At 34.8% G+C, this 17,849-nt stretch overlaps 2 protein-coding genes across 2 annotated transcripts in view; one reads left to right on the forward strand and one right to left on the reverse strand.

Annotated features, from left to right (window-relative positions):
- Window positions 1–3,154: 3,154 nt before the first annotated feature.
- Window positions 3,155–3,574, reverse strand: LOC137406812 (testis-specific expressed protein 55-like). The gene has a single exon (XM_068093424.1). It carries the CDS (start codon window positions 3,572–3,574, stop codon window positions 3,155–3,157), a length of 420 nt encoding a protein of 139 aa, XP_067949525.1.
- Window positions 3,575–5,083: 1,509 nt separating this feature from the next.
- Window positions 5,084–17,849, forward strand: part of LOC137406168 (NKAP family protein CG6066-like) — a 36,276-nt gene continuing 23,510 nt past the window's right edge. Inside the window, exons 1-6 of the mRNA XM_068092701.1 lie at window positions 5,084–5,178; window positions 5,534–5,680; window positions 8,046–8,092; window positions 14,551–14,650; window positions 15,201–15,287; window positions 17,715–17,764. Of these exons, the coding sequence (XP_067948802.1) occupies window positions 5,601–5,680; window positions 8,046–8,092; window positions 14,551–14,650; window positions 15,201–15,287; window positions 17,715–17,764 (364 nt within the window). The 5' untranslated portion in view covers window positions 5,084–5,178; window positions 5,534–5,600. The remainder of the gene's footprint in view (window positions 5,179–5,533; window positions 5,681–8,045; window positions 8,093–14,550; window positions 14,651–15,200; window positions 15,288–17,714; window positions 17,765–17,849) is intronic.

Consider the following 17,849-nt stretch of genomic DNA (forward strand, 5'->3'; position numbering starts at 1 on the left):
TTTGTGCAGCATTGATCAGTGATAATAAAGTTCATATCTATCTACATATCTATCTATCTATCTACACATCTATCTATATATCCATCTGCATACCTATCTACATATCTATTTACATATCTATCTACATATCTATCTACATATTTATTTACATATCTATCTACATATCTATCGACATATCTATCTATATATCCATCTACATATCTATCTACATATATATCTACGTATCTATCTATGTATATCTATATATACCTATATATCCATCTATATATCCATCTATATATCAATCTATGCATTTAATGAAAACTAGTATTTTTCGAATAGTTACTACTAGACTCTCAGTGAAGATTAAACCAATTATTTAAAATTCTGAGTGAACAGTTTTAATTATAATTTTGTTTAACGTAGGTTTTCAGGAATAGTCATTTTCTCTTTTTTCAATTATTAGTTTGCCGTTGACCAATGATAGTTAAGTTCATATTTATCTATCTAACAGTGCAAAAAGATGATTTTAGTTTATTAACAATAAACGCCTCAACATTTTTTAATTGTGTAATGTAAACATTCAAGGGATTAAACCTATTGTTGGCAAATATGCGACTCATTAGGAGTTATTTTTCCTGAAAATCTGCAAAACAATTTCTCTTTTATTCAATTTTTATAATTTTATCTTTTATTGCATGTAGCACAAAAGTATTTGATCAATTCACACACAGGGCAGTTGATACAATTGTTTTCATAATGTTATGGTTTCTGATTGTTAAGCAGGTACATTAAGTTTGAACGTTGCTGACATCACATCCTGTCCTAGATAAAAAAAACTCTATAAAATATACAATCTATAAAGTAATGTTGATTATAGGCAGTCTTGGAAGCTGTTTTTGAAATATTCAAAATCTTGCAACCACTGGACATTCACATGTTTACATATTTAGTAAATAGCAAACAAGAGAATTTAATTGTGAACAGAAATTATGTTTTTACCAAAAAACTGCCAGTTTTTATCAGTAGAACTTAGCTAAATTTTCTTTTGGCTTTATTATGACTGCTTTTGTGTATCACAGGCTGAGAGAGCATCTAAATAAAAAGACAAACATTCTTTAGACATTTTGTTGGTGCCCACTTGAACATTGTTGAAATAAGAGAGAGAGTTTGCCAGCAAGGTTTAAGATGGTAGTGAACAAATGTTTTGTTCATGTTTCAATCAATTAGGTTCTGTCAACAATACTTGGTAATGCATATTGCTATCGATAGCATGAGTGATAGTCTGACGTAAACATAATTTATTGAAGCTGTCCAGTTACATGGTTGTCAGCCTTGTCCGTCAATTGCTCTAAGATAAAAACAAGTTGATTGGATTTTGCTGTTATTATACTGTTAAGTACTTAGAAAGATCAAATAAGTTGCCAACCATCAGAGACCATTCAAAGATGGAAATAAAAGATAAGATTTGCTAGAACCAATGTAATAAAACCTGTTGAGTTTTTGCCTTCAATTCTATAGGTAGCTGTGTAGGCGGATGATTAGCCAGGGCATGGCTCTCTTTGGAGGTGGAGGTGGGGGTGGAGGAGAGGGAGAGATATCGTTAGTATCGGTTAGTATCTATTAGTACGCTTTTGTTAGGATCAGTCTGAGCGTCATATGTAACATATGGGTCGCGGTCACAGAAACCATGGTTAAGTCGCAAATCACGAAGTTGAGTTATTCGACTTTAAAGTTGCACTAACTGAATTTATAATTTTGGTAAGGATTTTTGTAACACGTGTTTCTGGACCAATCAAAGAGTGATTTTCTGAATCTGAAGTCAGTTTAGATAATAAATGTCTTAAAACCTCAGAAAAAACCCATAAAACCGTTGCTATGCTAAACAGGAAGTACTGAAAAATGGCGTCCGAAAAACGTAATCGTTTCTTTTTTGCCGATTTGAAGGATAATTCTGACATTTTGGACACTTATAATGAGTACTTTGGTATTCCAACTGATGCCAAAAGCAGTGTAAGTAAAGGAAATGACCATGATATATTCCTAACCATTCTTATAAGATTTTTACAATATTTAATTATAAGAATAATTATTCGATTTTATAAGATTTGATTATAAGAAAAATTATTCGAATTTGCAAGATCAAAGTATAGAGTGACCGATGATGTGCAATATGTTACTGCTATTATTTTTTAAACATTTTGTTGATCATACTACGGTTGTGCTCAATATCGCGGCACTGCCAAGCCGTTTTAAATATCTGCAAAATTAGGTAATACATTTTCTTATAGATATACAGCCATTTCTATGACAACCAACCAAAATCTGTTTAGATTTTTAAATTCAGCATAATGTTTTTGATATAAAGACAGAAATCTAGATAAATATCACAACCTCTTGATATTGGTTGCTATGACGTTTTGAAATGTAAACAAAACTATGCATCAGTTTTCGTTTCTCAGACTTTAACTCCAGTTTTCTCGGAACTATGTTTTCGCGCTGATGGTAAACATGCATTCAGTTTATTGACCATAAAATCTGCTGTAATTAAGCTAGAATCGAAATTTTTTTTGCAAAATAACTGTGAGAGTTTTTTCCTTCTGTTAAGGCAGATAACGCTAAATTTAATAATTCCAACTTAACCATGGTTTCTGTGATCATGACACATATGTCGCTCAGTTTGCAGAAGTTATCTTACCTTTTTTTCGCTATGTGTCCCAGGCTCTCTCGTCTCCTTCCCCCACCTCCCCTACTCCAAGAGAGCCAGGCCCAGGCTAGTGGATGATGGTTATTTAAATGGTGGTCTTTGAGTGAACTCTGAAGTGCTCCAATCTTTATTATAACTTATACTCCAATAACCGCTACCTCAATCTATCCGTTTGTTTCTCCGTCTGTTTGTCTGTCTGTCCATCCATCCGTCTGTTCATCTGTCTGTTCATTCATCTGTCTTTCCATTTTACTGTTCATCCGTCTGTTCATCCGTCTGTTCATCTATCTGTTCATCCGTCTGTCCATCCGTCTGTTCATCCTTCTGTTCATCCGTCTGTTCATTCATCTGTTCATCCATCTGTTTATCCTTCTGTTCATCTATCTGTTCATCCTTCTGTTCATTCGTCTGTTCATCCATCTGTTCATTCATCTGTTCATTCGTCTGTTCATCCGTCTGTTCATCTGTCTATTCATTCATCTGTTCATCCGTCTGTTTATCCGTCTGTTCATCCGTTTGTTCATTCAAATGTTCATCCATCTGTTCATTCATTTGTTCATCCATCTTTTCATCCGTTTGTTCATTCATCTGTTCATCCGTCTGTTCATGCGTCTGTCCATCCGTCTGTTCATCTGTCTGTCCATCCATCTGTTTATCCGTCTGTTCATTCATCTGTTCATTCGTCTGTTCATCTGTCTGTTCATCCGTCTGTTCATCCAACTGTTCATTTGTCTGTTCATCCGTTTGTCCATTTGTCTGTCCATCCCTCTGTCCATCCGTCTGTCCATCTGTCTGTTCATCCGTCTGTCCATTCGTCAATTCATCCATCTGTTCATCCGTTTGTTCATTCGTCTGTCCATCTGTCTGTTCATCCGTTTGTTCATTCATCTGTTCATTTATCTATTCATCCGTCTGTTCATCTGTCTGTCCATTCATCTGTCTATCTGTCTGTCTATCCGTCTGTCCATCTGTCTGTCCATCCATCCGTTCATTTGTCTGTCCATCCGTCTATCCATCCGTCTGTCCATCTGTCTGCTATTCGTCTGTTCATCCGTTTATCCATTGTGTTGGTTGGATGAAGAGAAAAAAGATTGCACCATATCGGATTTGAACTCACGATTTTCAGCATGGTAGAGCAGCAAACCTGCACCGATCAATCCTTCTCTGGCACACCAGATTAATTGTACGGTCAGTTATTACATCTGAGAATCTCTCACGGTGCACCTGACTTGTGAGTGCGAGTTTATTATGTAAAGCTGTACAGCCCAATATGTTGATAAGTCATATTGCACACTCTCTGATACTGACTGGCTTTAGAAATTTTGCGTTATTTAGCTGAACCACAGAATGAGACCTATAGTGGTATCATTGCCTCAGAGCAAAAAAGCTGTTGAAAGCCAAAAGCAAATTTTGGCAGAAAACTGCTAGTTATTCCATGCGATTTAGTGCTGGGTTTTAAAGATGCTAACCTGGCAGCATTCATCATTCATAGTGTTGAGGGAGCACGAGATTAGTCTTTCTACGTAAATCATAGGACAAATAGGTGGATGGCTTTTAGAATAGTTCGTAGATTAATAAAAGCTATTTTAGGTATCCAAAACTTCAAAACATGAAAACTTCAAAAAGAAACTCACAAAAACTTTAAGTTAGTAGGTCAAAGTTGAGAAAATTTGACCTTGAAAGCAATGATGTTAATTTGCCAGAATTGTTTTGCTAAAAAGACTGTCAATTACAGCCATTTAGCAATTCTCACTTATTTTCGAGACACATCTATAGCACCATGAAACATTTTTATTTCTTATACCTCACACCTCACCTTGGATAGCTTTTAGAATCAGAAATTTAGAGCATATAGTATAGTATACATATATACATGTAGCATAATCATAGTTATAGTATATATAAAGATACTTAACTCTTAAATATTATATGTTAAAGCTCCAAATTTTTAACATATACAAAAACCATGGGTAAGCTGAAAATTTCTATTATTACATCTTAGATGCGTATACTTCAGTTATTTCATTATTTTGTCGTTATTATGCTGAGACCAAGAAATTAAAAAAAACAAGAAAACCTCATCTTTGAACAAACCATACAGCTGTAAAATGGTTTTCACATAAATATTAGCTATAATCAAATTTTACTCAATATTTAAACTCAATCGGATAATTACTCATGGTCTAATGATCAGAGATGTTTTATTATGTGACCCAAATCAAATTTATTCAACTTGCTTATTAGATGAGTAAGAGTTATCTTCTCCCCTGGTTTTGAATGTTTTCAATCAAGTACGTAGCCTGTCTTGACAAGCTGTTGTTTTGATCGCCCGCTTGACGCAGGGACAACTCCGCAAAAACAACAGTTTGTCAAGATAGGCTATTAAGTACGGTGCGACGATGCTTTATTGTAATAACTACAGATGTAAGGAACAGCAGATAAGGTCGAGGTCATCGAAGTAGTATTTAATGAAAGTATATGTTCTCGAAGGTGTACGTAACGCATTACATGTTATGACAAAATATACTTATGTATTGCGTCCTTTGCTGAGCATTTTTTTGATTATTTGAAAGTGGATGATTATTTAGTTTAATTTGCATTTCATCGATTGCCATATTCATGATGCTGTAGTCAATATTTGATTGACATTTGGCCACTAAATCCACCCTGAGGTTTCTACTTGGCATGTTCATTTAGCTCGATTGATTATACGTTAGATTTTTTTGCACATTAGCGCGTTAAAACATTTCAAGCTCTTTTTCATACTATTCGCCTTGTCTCACAAAAGTTCTTCAACTAAAAGTTGTTGATGATCTGTGTAGCTCACGTGTCTGTTTCTTTTTTCAGTACACGGATATTTTTAGGCCTATATTACTTATCTATAACAAGACATGTTATCATTGCTTTGAACTGAATGATGCCTCCCCGAAGTCGTAGCCGTAGTCCTCGCCATAGTGGCAGGGGAGATGACAGAGCTCGGAGCCGATCACCAAGGTAACATACATGTCACAAGTCCACAATATATACTGCTTATTCCTATAACTTAAAATTTCTGCTCTACTCTGAAACATATTGGGCATGGCAACATAGTTTTGTTTACAACAAAGTGGTAACAAAATCTGTAAGCTAGTTGAGCTGTGCGATTTTAATCTTCAGGATGTTTCATATATATGCAAACAAAACTCTTCAAGCGTCTGTTTAGGGTTGTTAAACTGGTTGTCAAAGCTGCATTCAAATAGGTGGTGATTTAATTACTCACATATTTAAAACAAATTCCCATTGTAGTTTTCCAATTCAGCTTGAGTTGACATGGACCGATGCGAAAGTGATTTGATACAATGAAGTGTTTTATGATTTGGAAATGATAAACAAACCGAATTGTTAACAAAAAAATTTTTATACAATCTTTTAAAGGACTAACTGATTGGTCTTAAAACAGAAATATATGTTATTCCAAGTAGTTTAGCCCTTGTGGAATTGCTATCGAATACAGTTCAGGTAATATGTTACTGATATGTATTAAGACGCCCGGAGTAATGTTAGTTACCATGCTCTGTTAATGATCTTTTTAATTGCATATGCTTTACTTACAGGAATCAATTGCAAAATGGTAGACAACACCAGAATGATAATTGCATCTTCTAATTTAATCATTGGATGTCATTTCCTTTTGTTAATTTGTACATTTTGTTTTATGTATTATAACCTTTTTGGCGGTTCACAGCTACTTGATTTAGTAATAATAATAAAAGAGGAACTAGTAAAATACGTGCAATCTTCATATAATAGTAATAATTTCAATAATAATAAAATTAATTATTATTATTACAGCTGTAATAATAATAATGAGCTGAAAATTACAGTCATACCTCGACATACAAGCTTAATGCATCCGGGCACTGATCTTGTACTCATATGTCATTGTTCTCGTATCTCAATGCTATTTTTCCTATATAAAATAACTAAATACAAATTAATCCCTTCCCATGCTATGAAAAAATCCACCTTGAAACGGGATATTGCGTTGGAAAAACACATTTTTGATTGTTGTAATTCAGTAACTACACTCACAAAGTAACAAATACCTATTTAGTGGTTATGATATGCAATAAAATTTAAAATTACTATGTACAGTGCTGGATGGAGTTCTTATCTTTAAGACCGATGTAATGGCTAATGGTGGTGTGAGGGAGACTTGATTTCAACGCCCTCGGTCCACTAAATTTCTGTGATGCTACGTAACATAACATGAACCTTGAATTTAACTTGAATGAATTTAGCTTACTAAACGAACACTTGGAGCTAAGTTTTAATCTTTAACTAAACTTACTTTAATCTTGTCGTCGTCTTAATTTTTTATTATTGTTTCCAGCTTGGCCTTTTGCCTCGCTTTCGCTATATCATTTTTATCCTATATTAATTTGTTTCACAATCTAAAAACTCAATGATAAATACTTCAGATAGTTGTTTATAGCATTAGGCAAAGGCGTAATATGAAACTTTGTAACAATTTCAATGTAAATAAAGCTAAATTATATGTAAAAGGTTTAGAGGTTGTGATGGAGATAATTAGTTTAACTCACACTTCATGAACATTATATTAGTATAGCTCGCCTGTATTGTTTAACTTATTTTATAAATATATGCATAATCTCATTTAGTGTCTCCACTTTTTCTCTTTTTAAGCTTTCTTTTTGTGTCTCAACTTTGTGCATATATTCTGTTTTTCGTGATTACTATTAAATGGCTTGGTGGATTTAAAAAAAAATTACTTTGCTGATGTGTATTCACATTTTTTACGAGTTTGATATAGTAATTTTTTTTTGACTACCTTCATCTTGCACTAGCCTTCTCAGGATCTATAATTATAACATTATTATAGTAAACTGTAAAACACTGTTTGATAAAATTCAAGAGTTTGAAAGAGAACTGTGTACATAGGATATGGTTTACAAGAAACTTTGAATGTCAGATGTTGCATGTTGTTTCATGTGTCAAGACAAATACCTGCTCAGGGTTTACCTCGTTATGTTGAAACATTAGCATTTTTAGGTGTTCATAAGTTGAGATTCGACTGTATATCATTTCAACTAAATACTTGTACAAGTCATACGAAGACGAACCAGCGTTCCCATTGCCTCAAGTTTTTTAATGTTTTCGCAAAGATCTTAATATTAATTTTTTTATAACAATTTTTTATATTTAATTTTTTTAACAGAACAGCTCACTGGATCTTGCTGAATCATTGTGTATTTAACGTAGAGCTGCAACAACTGCTATTTTCATGTTGCTTTTTGTCAGATTAGAGATTTGAGCCGAGTTCAGATATACATCAAGTTTATTACTGGATTATTTGTAGAAGACAAGACACTAGTAGATATTCTTCATCTCAAAGCAGACATAGAGGTATAGTATAAACACTAATTAAAGTTATTCTCCTTTATGCTTCACTCTTACGCTTCAACTATTGTTTTACCGAGGTCATTAAGGGATTGAGTCAAATTTCTGAGTGTTGGATATGTAATTTTTAAATAAAATTGTTTATGACTTCGTGAAAAAGTAGCCTACCATAAAGTGCTCAAAAAAGTGATTTATTTTATATTAGGATGGATAATATGTTGAAATAATTTTCTAGGCCAGAATTCTATGCTGATTCTGAATATCTAGTTTCTACACTAAAAAAATACTAGTAAAATACTTGTCCAGACTTCCCCAAAACTAGTCTAAACTAGTTTTGGGGAAACTAACCACCAGACTAATTATAATGTATTACGTGATACAATAAATTAATATTATAATTTTTATAATTTACAAGTTCAACCAGTACAGAGCGAGACTGTGATACATCGAACTAGATCAAAGTTTGTAGCTGATTTCAAACATCATATTATAAGATTTCAAAAATGCATAGATTTGAATTTATATTACATAATGATAGTAATATGTAAGTTATATGCGTAACTTGAAGTATGTATTAAATATGATTGTGAATACCACCCAATTCTATTTGTTTTTGGACCAGAATTTGGAGCTTGTTCTGTGTATGTAATTGAAAATTCTCTCAACTGGCCACAACATTTTTAAAATGTATTATGTAATACATGAATTTAATGATATAATTTCAAATTCCGCCAGTTTATCATTTGGGGAAAGCAAAGTGGTTGCAACACATCAATCAAGATCAGAATTTGTAGTATATTTCAGATTTAGTATTTATATCTTTTCAAGTTGCATAGATTTGAACTTATGCACAATATTATATAATATAATGGATTACATAATTTGTCTGTCTGTCGGTTTGATGTAGCACCATGACTGTGTGTTATCTCCTACGCATCTACAAGAAGGAAAAATGAATCAAAAACTGTCACAGCTGTTTAAAGATTTGACCAAGATGTAAAATCTTTTTTTCGGTCTGGTATCAGGGAAAGGTATCATGAGTGGAAATATTCTGCAAACTTTTAAAGACATAACCTGATACTTGATGTTTAATAACCTACCTTTACCAGCATTCTCATCAGAATCTGTATTCTCTTCTTCAGCACCAGTTTTATTTCCACAGTCCTTGCACTGACACATATCTGTACATTTGAGTCCAGCCTTCTGGCACTGGCATCTATTGGATGAACATCCTGTCTTGCATCGACAAAACATGTCTTTCATCTCATCAAAAACCGAATCAGAATCATCAGAGACATACTATCACAACCGCTGAGTGCACGTAGACCCTGAAGTACCTGGCAGTAGGCGGTGTTAGAATACCTGATACATTTCCAATGTGTATGTATTGCATTCGTTCTTTCTTCTCACAGAAGTAGTACAATTGATCTGATGGAAGCTCATGTACCAAAGATATACAAATCATAAACACATCTGTATCTTGACACTTTATCATCTTCGTACAGTCCAATCCTTAGTCTTCCATGATGGGCTTTATATGTGCTATCATTCTTGTGTCAGCTTCCTCAAGATCTGATGCTAGACTCACTATATTTTTATTACTAGTTTTCCCATCCATTTGAAAACTAATCTTGTTGCATTTGGAAGAAAATGCTATGTACATCAAGACCCTGTTTGATCTGTACACTGCTCTACTCCTTACTCAAGAAAGCCACCAAAGCTTCTTTGTTAGCACCCTCTGCCAGGAAGTCTGACCATTTTGGTATTATTTGATTTGGTCCAAAAATTGTCACCTTTTGACTACCTTTCAATCCACGATGCATTCATTCTGTTGATTTGATGCTCGCCTCAGGATAGCTATCACTGACAAAATCTACTCGAGAAGAACCATATGATGTAGCGATTGATGCTAGCCTTCTCACTACCAACCATTCCGAATGTTGCTGAGGGTTTCAAAGCTTGAATCTCAGCCATTCCATCAATGACCAAAGCATCAAATTTTGGAAGGTTTTCAAATTTGTTGTAACATGTTGGATGTAGCTCTAGCTTTTTCTCCAATGCTGTCATAAGAGTAGACTTAGCCGTCTTCATCATCAATCCATCCGCGTTTGCCAGGCTTCCAGCTTACATTGCCAAGGGAATAAGAAAGTACTTTTCTAAGATCTATGTTCCTCTGCTGGCTGAATACAAAAAGACGATCGAAGATCCATTCTGTACACTGTAGACTTTTCTTACTGGAAGTTTTCTTAGCACTTGGACTCAAAGCAAAACCTTTCAGTTTGTTTGCCTTTATTGGTGCATTGAATTCTACTTCTTGGGTTGTCATCCATTTGGTGACAAAATCTTGAAACTGCTTTTCTCCGATTTGTCTTGCATTTTGTAAATCATAGGCAATATCAGTTGGAGCCTCCCCTCCACTGACGATAGAGACAAGGTTTTTAACTTTGTGCTTGAATGGGTTGATTCGAGCTGATATGATTTCTTTGATGAGACATATTGTGTTTTTGTCAGCTTTCCATGCTGATTCTGACAAGCCGTGCTTGTCTAAGCTAGTGGAGTCAATTTCTAGAAGCTCCTTTATTTCTGTGTGCACAGCTGTCCTTTGTGGATGAGCCATGATCCATCTCTGTGAGGCAGATTAGGTTTTTGTAAATCCAATGAGACCTCCCTGTGATTTAGAATCATGATTGATGGGCTGTTCTATCGCCATATCAGAAGCAACGCTGGAGAATGGGCGGTGATGCTCATATTGAAAGGTAGAATAACCACGGTGATCTGCCATTGCTTGGTAAATTAGGGGGTGAGTCTTTGCCAGCTGCGTCATCTTCATATAGTAAAGTGTGCCATACCTTGCATAGTTGAGTGGTCGTATGCAAAAAACCATGGCAAGAGTCGTTGTAGTTAGTTGACATGGAGGTTCCAATCAGATTCCCTTGTGGCTCGGGAAAAACTTTGCAGCTGTGTCACCATTTCAATATACTCTACCCATAATCTAAATGTGGGGTTGCCTATTGAAGAGGTGACTATAAAATCTTGGAATGCCTGATTCATGTGGGCGAGTTCAGATTGATTATATTCAGTGTCATTGAAAACAGCTCTACTAACATCCAAACTAGGAGAGTCAAGGGCACTAGCGGATTCAAGACTTTCAGTGAATTCATCAAACAATAGGTCATACAGTGCTTTCAGCCAGAGTTTGTGTGCCATGATGGGCCTATTGTAACTATGACCATTGATCACCCCTTTCAGGCTTCCTTCAGCGATACATTGCGATTCTGTGATTATTTTGGCCCACCCATCATCACCATACCTTTTGTCTATCACACCAAGGAAAGCCGCCACTGTGTGGAAATCTCTTAATCTAGGGACAAGTCTTGACATCAGAATTGGATTGAGGAAGCGAATAGTTTGTGCTTTACAGTATACAGCTTGGTCAAACACTCCTACTGCAGTTTCTATAGCCAGCTTGTCAGATTCATCGATACTTTTCTGAAGAACCCTAACCAAGGTTTCCCCACAATTTTCCACACAATAGAAGACACACTCCTCATCATCCTCATCATCAGCTTTTATAACTCTAAAATGTGAAAACTTGACTCATAGCAGTAATTCCAAGCAGAAAAATGGATATTTCCTGAAATTTTAGGAGTTGTCCTCTCTCAAAATAAAATCGTCTTGGAACTTCTACATTTGACCAGTTATAGGTGTAGAAACTATATCATTAAACTCAGCATAAAATTCTGGCCAATAATCTTGTCTTACTTTATTCTCCGTATTTATATAAATGAGAGTGAAAGATAGCTCTGGGCTGCTTCTCCACTATTTAATCAAACCTTATAAATGAATATTTTGGATCTTTTTACAAAAAAATGATAGCATTTATTTGACTATTTTACATTTAATTTTATCTCAAATATGTAATAAATGTTTAATTATATATATATATATATAGAATAATTCTTTTTACTTTGTGGCTTCAACTATCCCGGCCTCACTGAATACAGGTTTAGTGTCCCTCGAGTTTCTTCATTTTTATTTTATAGCCGAATGCTCGGCATGCCTGGCGTTGCAGGAGTAATAAAATAATTACCTTATAAATTTGAATAACTCGCCTCATTAGCAAATACTGTAGTTTAAATCTTTACTTGAACAATAGCCGCGTTTGGAGCTAGCTTAATGATCGTTACGCGAAATGTTAAAATATGCTCGCTAATAATCCCCTAAGAGCTTTACGCGTAAGTAACCCCTAGGGCTTCAAGGGAGAGTATTTCACCGATGTAATAAATGTCATAACAATCATTCATCTTTCGTACCAATTTTCTAAACTACTAAGTTTAGAAAATTGGTCTTCAGATCTAAGTTTAGATATATGTATATATATATATACATATATATATATACATATATATATATACATATATATATATGTATATATATATGTATACATATATGTATATATATATACCTATATATATACATATATATATGTATATATATATGTATATATATATATATATATATATATAAAATTGTTTGCTCACATCGGATACCCCGTATGGGTGGTAAATTCTGCTCTAGCTCGGGTCTTCTACCAGAGACCTGGGAGTTTGAGCACTCGCCTCAAGATCTTAGCTGTTCCCAATAGCGCACTTTTTTGCAGCTCACCTGAGTTGATTGCTGTTGGTATTTGGGCAAGCCACATTTTATGCGCCGGTGTTATTGCGCCCAGTGCCCTAATGACTACTGGGATTACAGTTGTTCTTACATTCCAGCATTTTTCAATTTCTTCTCCAAGAGGGAGATATTTCTCTACCTTTTCTTTTTCTTTGCTGGCTATATTGTAGTCATTGGGTACTGCTATATCTGTTATAGTAGCCCTATATCACCACTATATCTGGTTGGTTTGCTAGGACATGCTTGTCAGTTTGGATGTAGAAGTCCCAGAGGATCTTAGCCCAGTCATTTTCATTGACCTTACCAGGAGCTTCCCACCAGTGTTGTGGTTTATTAAGGCCATACTCATCACATAGACTTCTATACACAACACCTGCGACATGGTTATGCCGCTCAGTGTATGCGTTCCCTGCTAGCTGCTTGCATCCACTGATGATGTGTTGGATGGTCTCAGGTCCATCTTTGCACAGTCTGCATCTAGGATCGTCTCTAGTGTGATAGATTTTTGTTTGGAGCTGCCTTGTTGGGAGCACTTGCTCCTGGGCTGCCATGATTAGCGACTCTGTATTGGCCGTTAGGTTTCCTTTGTTCAGCCACATATATGTCTGGTGAAGATTGCCAACCTTAGATATTTGTTGGTGGTAAGCACCATGAAGAGGTTTCGTGTGCCAGTCAATTTCTTCATCATCAGGACGTAGGTCCGTTGTAAGAGCAGCCGATTGAAATTCAGCTAGCAACTTATCTGAGATGGCCATGGAGGCTGCATATGCTTTGATGCTTTGCTCCTCCTCTTTCACTGTCTGCTGTACACTTTTTAGTCCCCTACATATATATATATAATATATATATATATATATATATATATATATATATATATATATATATATATATATATATATATATATATATATATATATATATATATATATATATATAGATGGTGACTTATGTTTAAAAGTCGAAGTCATTTTCTTGGTTTGAAATGAAAGAGTCAGTGCAGTGTACAGAAGTACAGTATATTTTATTGCAACTATCTATGACTCTAGGGCTTTCTCTCCACTGACAATGGCCTTCGTTTGGATACGTAGCAATACACTGTCCGTGCTGTTTGTTGCTAAGGCATGAATGCAGATTATGCAGTTTATTGTGAAAGTCAGTAATAAAAGTAGAAAGTCTCACAGGAATAGCTCGTGACCGCTTTCAAATTATTGAATGGAATTTGACAATCCTTCGTCATACATAGAAATCTTTCAACAAGTCCTTTTTATTATTATGCTATTCTGATTGGCTCAAGAATATTTATTGACCTCTTTGATTCTCTTCCCATCATACTTCTTTATTCAGTTCTCGTTAATTTTTATGAGTTTCAGTATTGTATATACATGTACCATGTGTTATACAAGTATATACATGTACCATGTGTTATACAAGTATATACATGTACCATGTGTTATACAAGTATATACATGTACCATGTGTTATACAAGTATACCACAAGTAGAAGGACATGTACTGCCATGTTGAGTAATTATAGACACTTAGAAATCAGTTTAATATTTCACTAGTGTTCAAATAAATTCAGTTTCTATTGCATGGAAATTCCTATTTTTTGATTGGTCCTGGAATGTAACTCCTGGGAATTAGAAGACATTACTGCATACATAATATAAATCTTTCTGGTTTTCTGCATGAGGAGGAATGGAACTACTAACTGCCTCTATTCACAGCTGTACTCACTTATCAGTATATTGCTTGTTGCATTTGTGTCACTCTAGTTGTTATATTGGCAGCCGCGCAGAGCAATCCGCTAGGTCCTTGGATTAAGTCAGATTATAGAGGTAAAGACAGGCAGCGAGAAGTCCCCTCACAACAGCTAGAGTATATGCAAGTGTATGTATAACATCTTATCTTCTTGCAAACTTGTTTACTACTGTGCTGCTGCTTCTTACGTTGTGGTGTTGATACAGCTTTATGAAATATAGCATACACGAAACATTATGATCCGCAGGTCCTCAGTTTATTAGAGGTTTTCTTATTATTTGAGCCAGAAGGTAGTTTTTTTATTTGTATGTGAAAGATAATAAGGACTCGGAAAAAACTTAAAGCATAGAAATTGTATTATAGTAATATTGTTTTGATATAAGCCTGCGTACCATTCACTTCAGTTTTTTGTAAATTTTGTTTATACAGATAGTGACAGCATTGGACAGAATGCAAAAAATAATAGTCTGAAAATTAGCATACTAAGAGTTGTGTTAAGAATGAGCAAACATAAAAGACATGAGTTTCTGTGGCCATCTTGACAAAAACAATCAGTGCTGAGAATTATATGTAAACAAAATATGTATAAAATATTGCAGATAGCCTCATGGAGTTTTTTATGACGGACCAGATTTTTAAAAAACAAGTTGGATAAGCTGCAATCTTCGTTTGCTTGCAGGCGGAGAGAGGAAAGAGAAGCTATTGGAGCAAAGGGAGTGAGAGAATGTTGGGCAGCGTCACCCGAGCCTCCCCCATTCTCTAGCAGGCACGTAATATAAAATCCGTTTTAAGTTTTGGTTTGTCAACATCATATTGGTTTAATCTGGTTAAATAGATGAATATTTTTTTAATGTGCACCAAATCATAATGCAACTTTTACTACTACGATTCGTGGTCTCTAGTAGTGGCAGTTAAGAAATCCACCAATGATTGAGCTTGTTATTTGAACATCCTTACTCGGCATGAGGAACAGGGAACAAACAATGCGGCAGGCCCTGCCCATTTGTGGCAGGCCTTGCCCAGTTGTTCCATTATTTAGCAACCAATATGTTTGTAGAACTTAGTCTAAGGTCAATGAATATCACAAGCTGCAAATTTTGACTAAAGTTTAGTGACTGTTGAACAAATAGACAGCTGTAAAAGATTTAGTCATCAGTACTTATACAAGGGAGGCAACTCTAGATTCTAATCTAAGCTAATCTAGTTTTTATTTTTTGTAAAAGTTTAAAATTCTTACGCAAGAGACTGATTGGTTTGATGAGGTTTTATGCACGTGAAGGGTACAAAGGTTCACATTGAAGTGGCATAATTTCTATGACTCACTTTTGATGGCTGTCGAATTTTATTATGAACAAGTTATCGATGAGCTGGAAATGTTACATGGTCTCACTACTAGGTTTTCTACATCACAATTTTTCTCACACTGAGTAGCCAGGTATTTGCATTTCAGTTGAAGGTAGGAAAAGCCTCATCCATAGAAAAGTTCTCAAAAATTTGGCTCTAAATTGTTTGTTTTCAGAATTTCTTCCTCATCATCTAACTTGATAACATTGTTAAAAATTATTTTATACTATCACTACTGGATGGCCGGGTAGTTGCACAGGTAATCAAAAGGTTTTTGCACAAAAATCAACATTTATTTACTATCTAACTTTCAAATAAATGTGCTTGTTTATTTCTGTGGGTGCTATAAGTCTAGGCAGGTATTTTTCTTCTCGCCAAATCTTTACTTCAAGTAAATTAGTTCTAGCATGAAGTGTAGGTATTTTAACTGATCACCATTAAAGATTGGCAGATGTAATACCTATGTGCACAATCATTCCATTGTTTTGCAAATAAGCTGCGTGGCTTAGTGGATAGAATGTCTGCCTGCAGACCTGGAGGTTCAGAGTTCAAATCTACCGCAAAGTGGCTTTTCGTTTCTATATGCCGTGCATCTTCAGAATATGATTACCCTGATATATGCGATTTTTTCACCTTACGAAGTTGAACATGGGTATTTTTTCACCTAACTATACGAATCTTATTTCACCATGCGGATTCAACAAAATTTTACCGACTTCAAATTTGGCAGTCGATGTGCTTATTACGGACGTCAAAATAACAAAGAACCCGAAATTCTGTCTGCCGAAAATATTTTCACAACGCTTGATAAAAATACAATGACCGATTTCTCTCAGTTCAGCAATTCTCGCTTGTAAAACGGTAATATTTTCCCTTTGAATCCACTAGCAAAGTTGGAGTTGCAATCTTTTCAAACAGAATGTCAGAGGTCAGACAACTTTCCTTAACCTACTAACAAAAATCTACTCATTGCGAAAACAGCATCGTTCGGGCTTTTATGCCGAATTAGGTTGAATATTTTTTTATACAGGTCCTCTAAAGGTTATAGCGAAAGCGAAGACAGAAACTGCTAAGTGATAAAATTTTAGTGATAAAAAGTTGAAATTCAGTAAAATAATTAAAAATACATACTAAAACTTAGCTTTAAGTGTGTGTGTTTAGTAAGCTAAACTTATTTGAGGTGAATTCAAATTTCTTGTTATACATATGTCTATCTTGAAGGTAAGAACTCCTTTCGGTACGTACTGTACATGGCACATTATAATGTTACAGTTAATGCAGATCATAACCGCTAAATACACTAACAACAGTAAAGTTACTGTACGTAACTATAGTTACTAAGGTTAACATGCTTTTTTGTTACTAATTTTTAATATGTACAGAACTTATATAAAATTTTGATAATTTTTACCAGGGAATGTTTGCATTATATAATTACTATGGTTTCTATACCCCTGCATATGATTTTTTTACCATACGATGCCAACCTTGGAACAGATCAAAATCATATCGTGAGTGTGCACTATATATAGATTGGAGAGTCTCACAGTATCAACATAAGGTTTGGAAGCTGGCATGAGAAAAGCATTGTCAATTTTTAAGTAATAAGTGTTAAGTAATAAGGATTTATTCATGCCATGGGGGAATTTTTCAGTCCAATATACAGGAAAAAAATGGAAAAAAACTACTTCTAGGGCAATGGCACAATAATTAGCTAATACCTCAATAAGACTGTATACTGGTTATACATTCATTGACTATATTCTTAGACTTGGTACTCTAATCTGTTGTCGGTCATTGGATCACACGCAGGCAAGGATAACTCATTGAATACATTTATGTGTTATAGCGATGAAGATGCTGAACAGAAAGGAGACGACTCTGATAGAAGCTCTATAGGTAAACCATCACTTACATACATTCATAGCTGTTGTTCTCAGTGTTATCAACTTGCAGTATTTCTCTATGGTTTCATATATATATA

This window comes from Watersipora subatra, chromosome 10, assembly GCF_963576615.1.
Source record: "Watersipora subatra chromosome 10, tzWatSuba1.1, whole genome shotgun sequence".
Classification (NCBI taxonomy): domain Eukaryota; kingdom Metazoa; phylum Bryozoa; class Gymnolaemata; order Cheilostomatida; family Watersiporidae; genus Watersipora; species Watersipora subatra.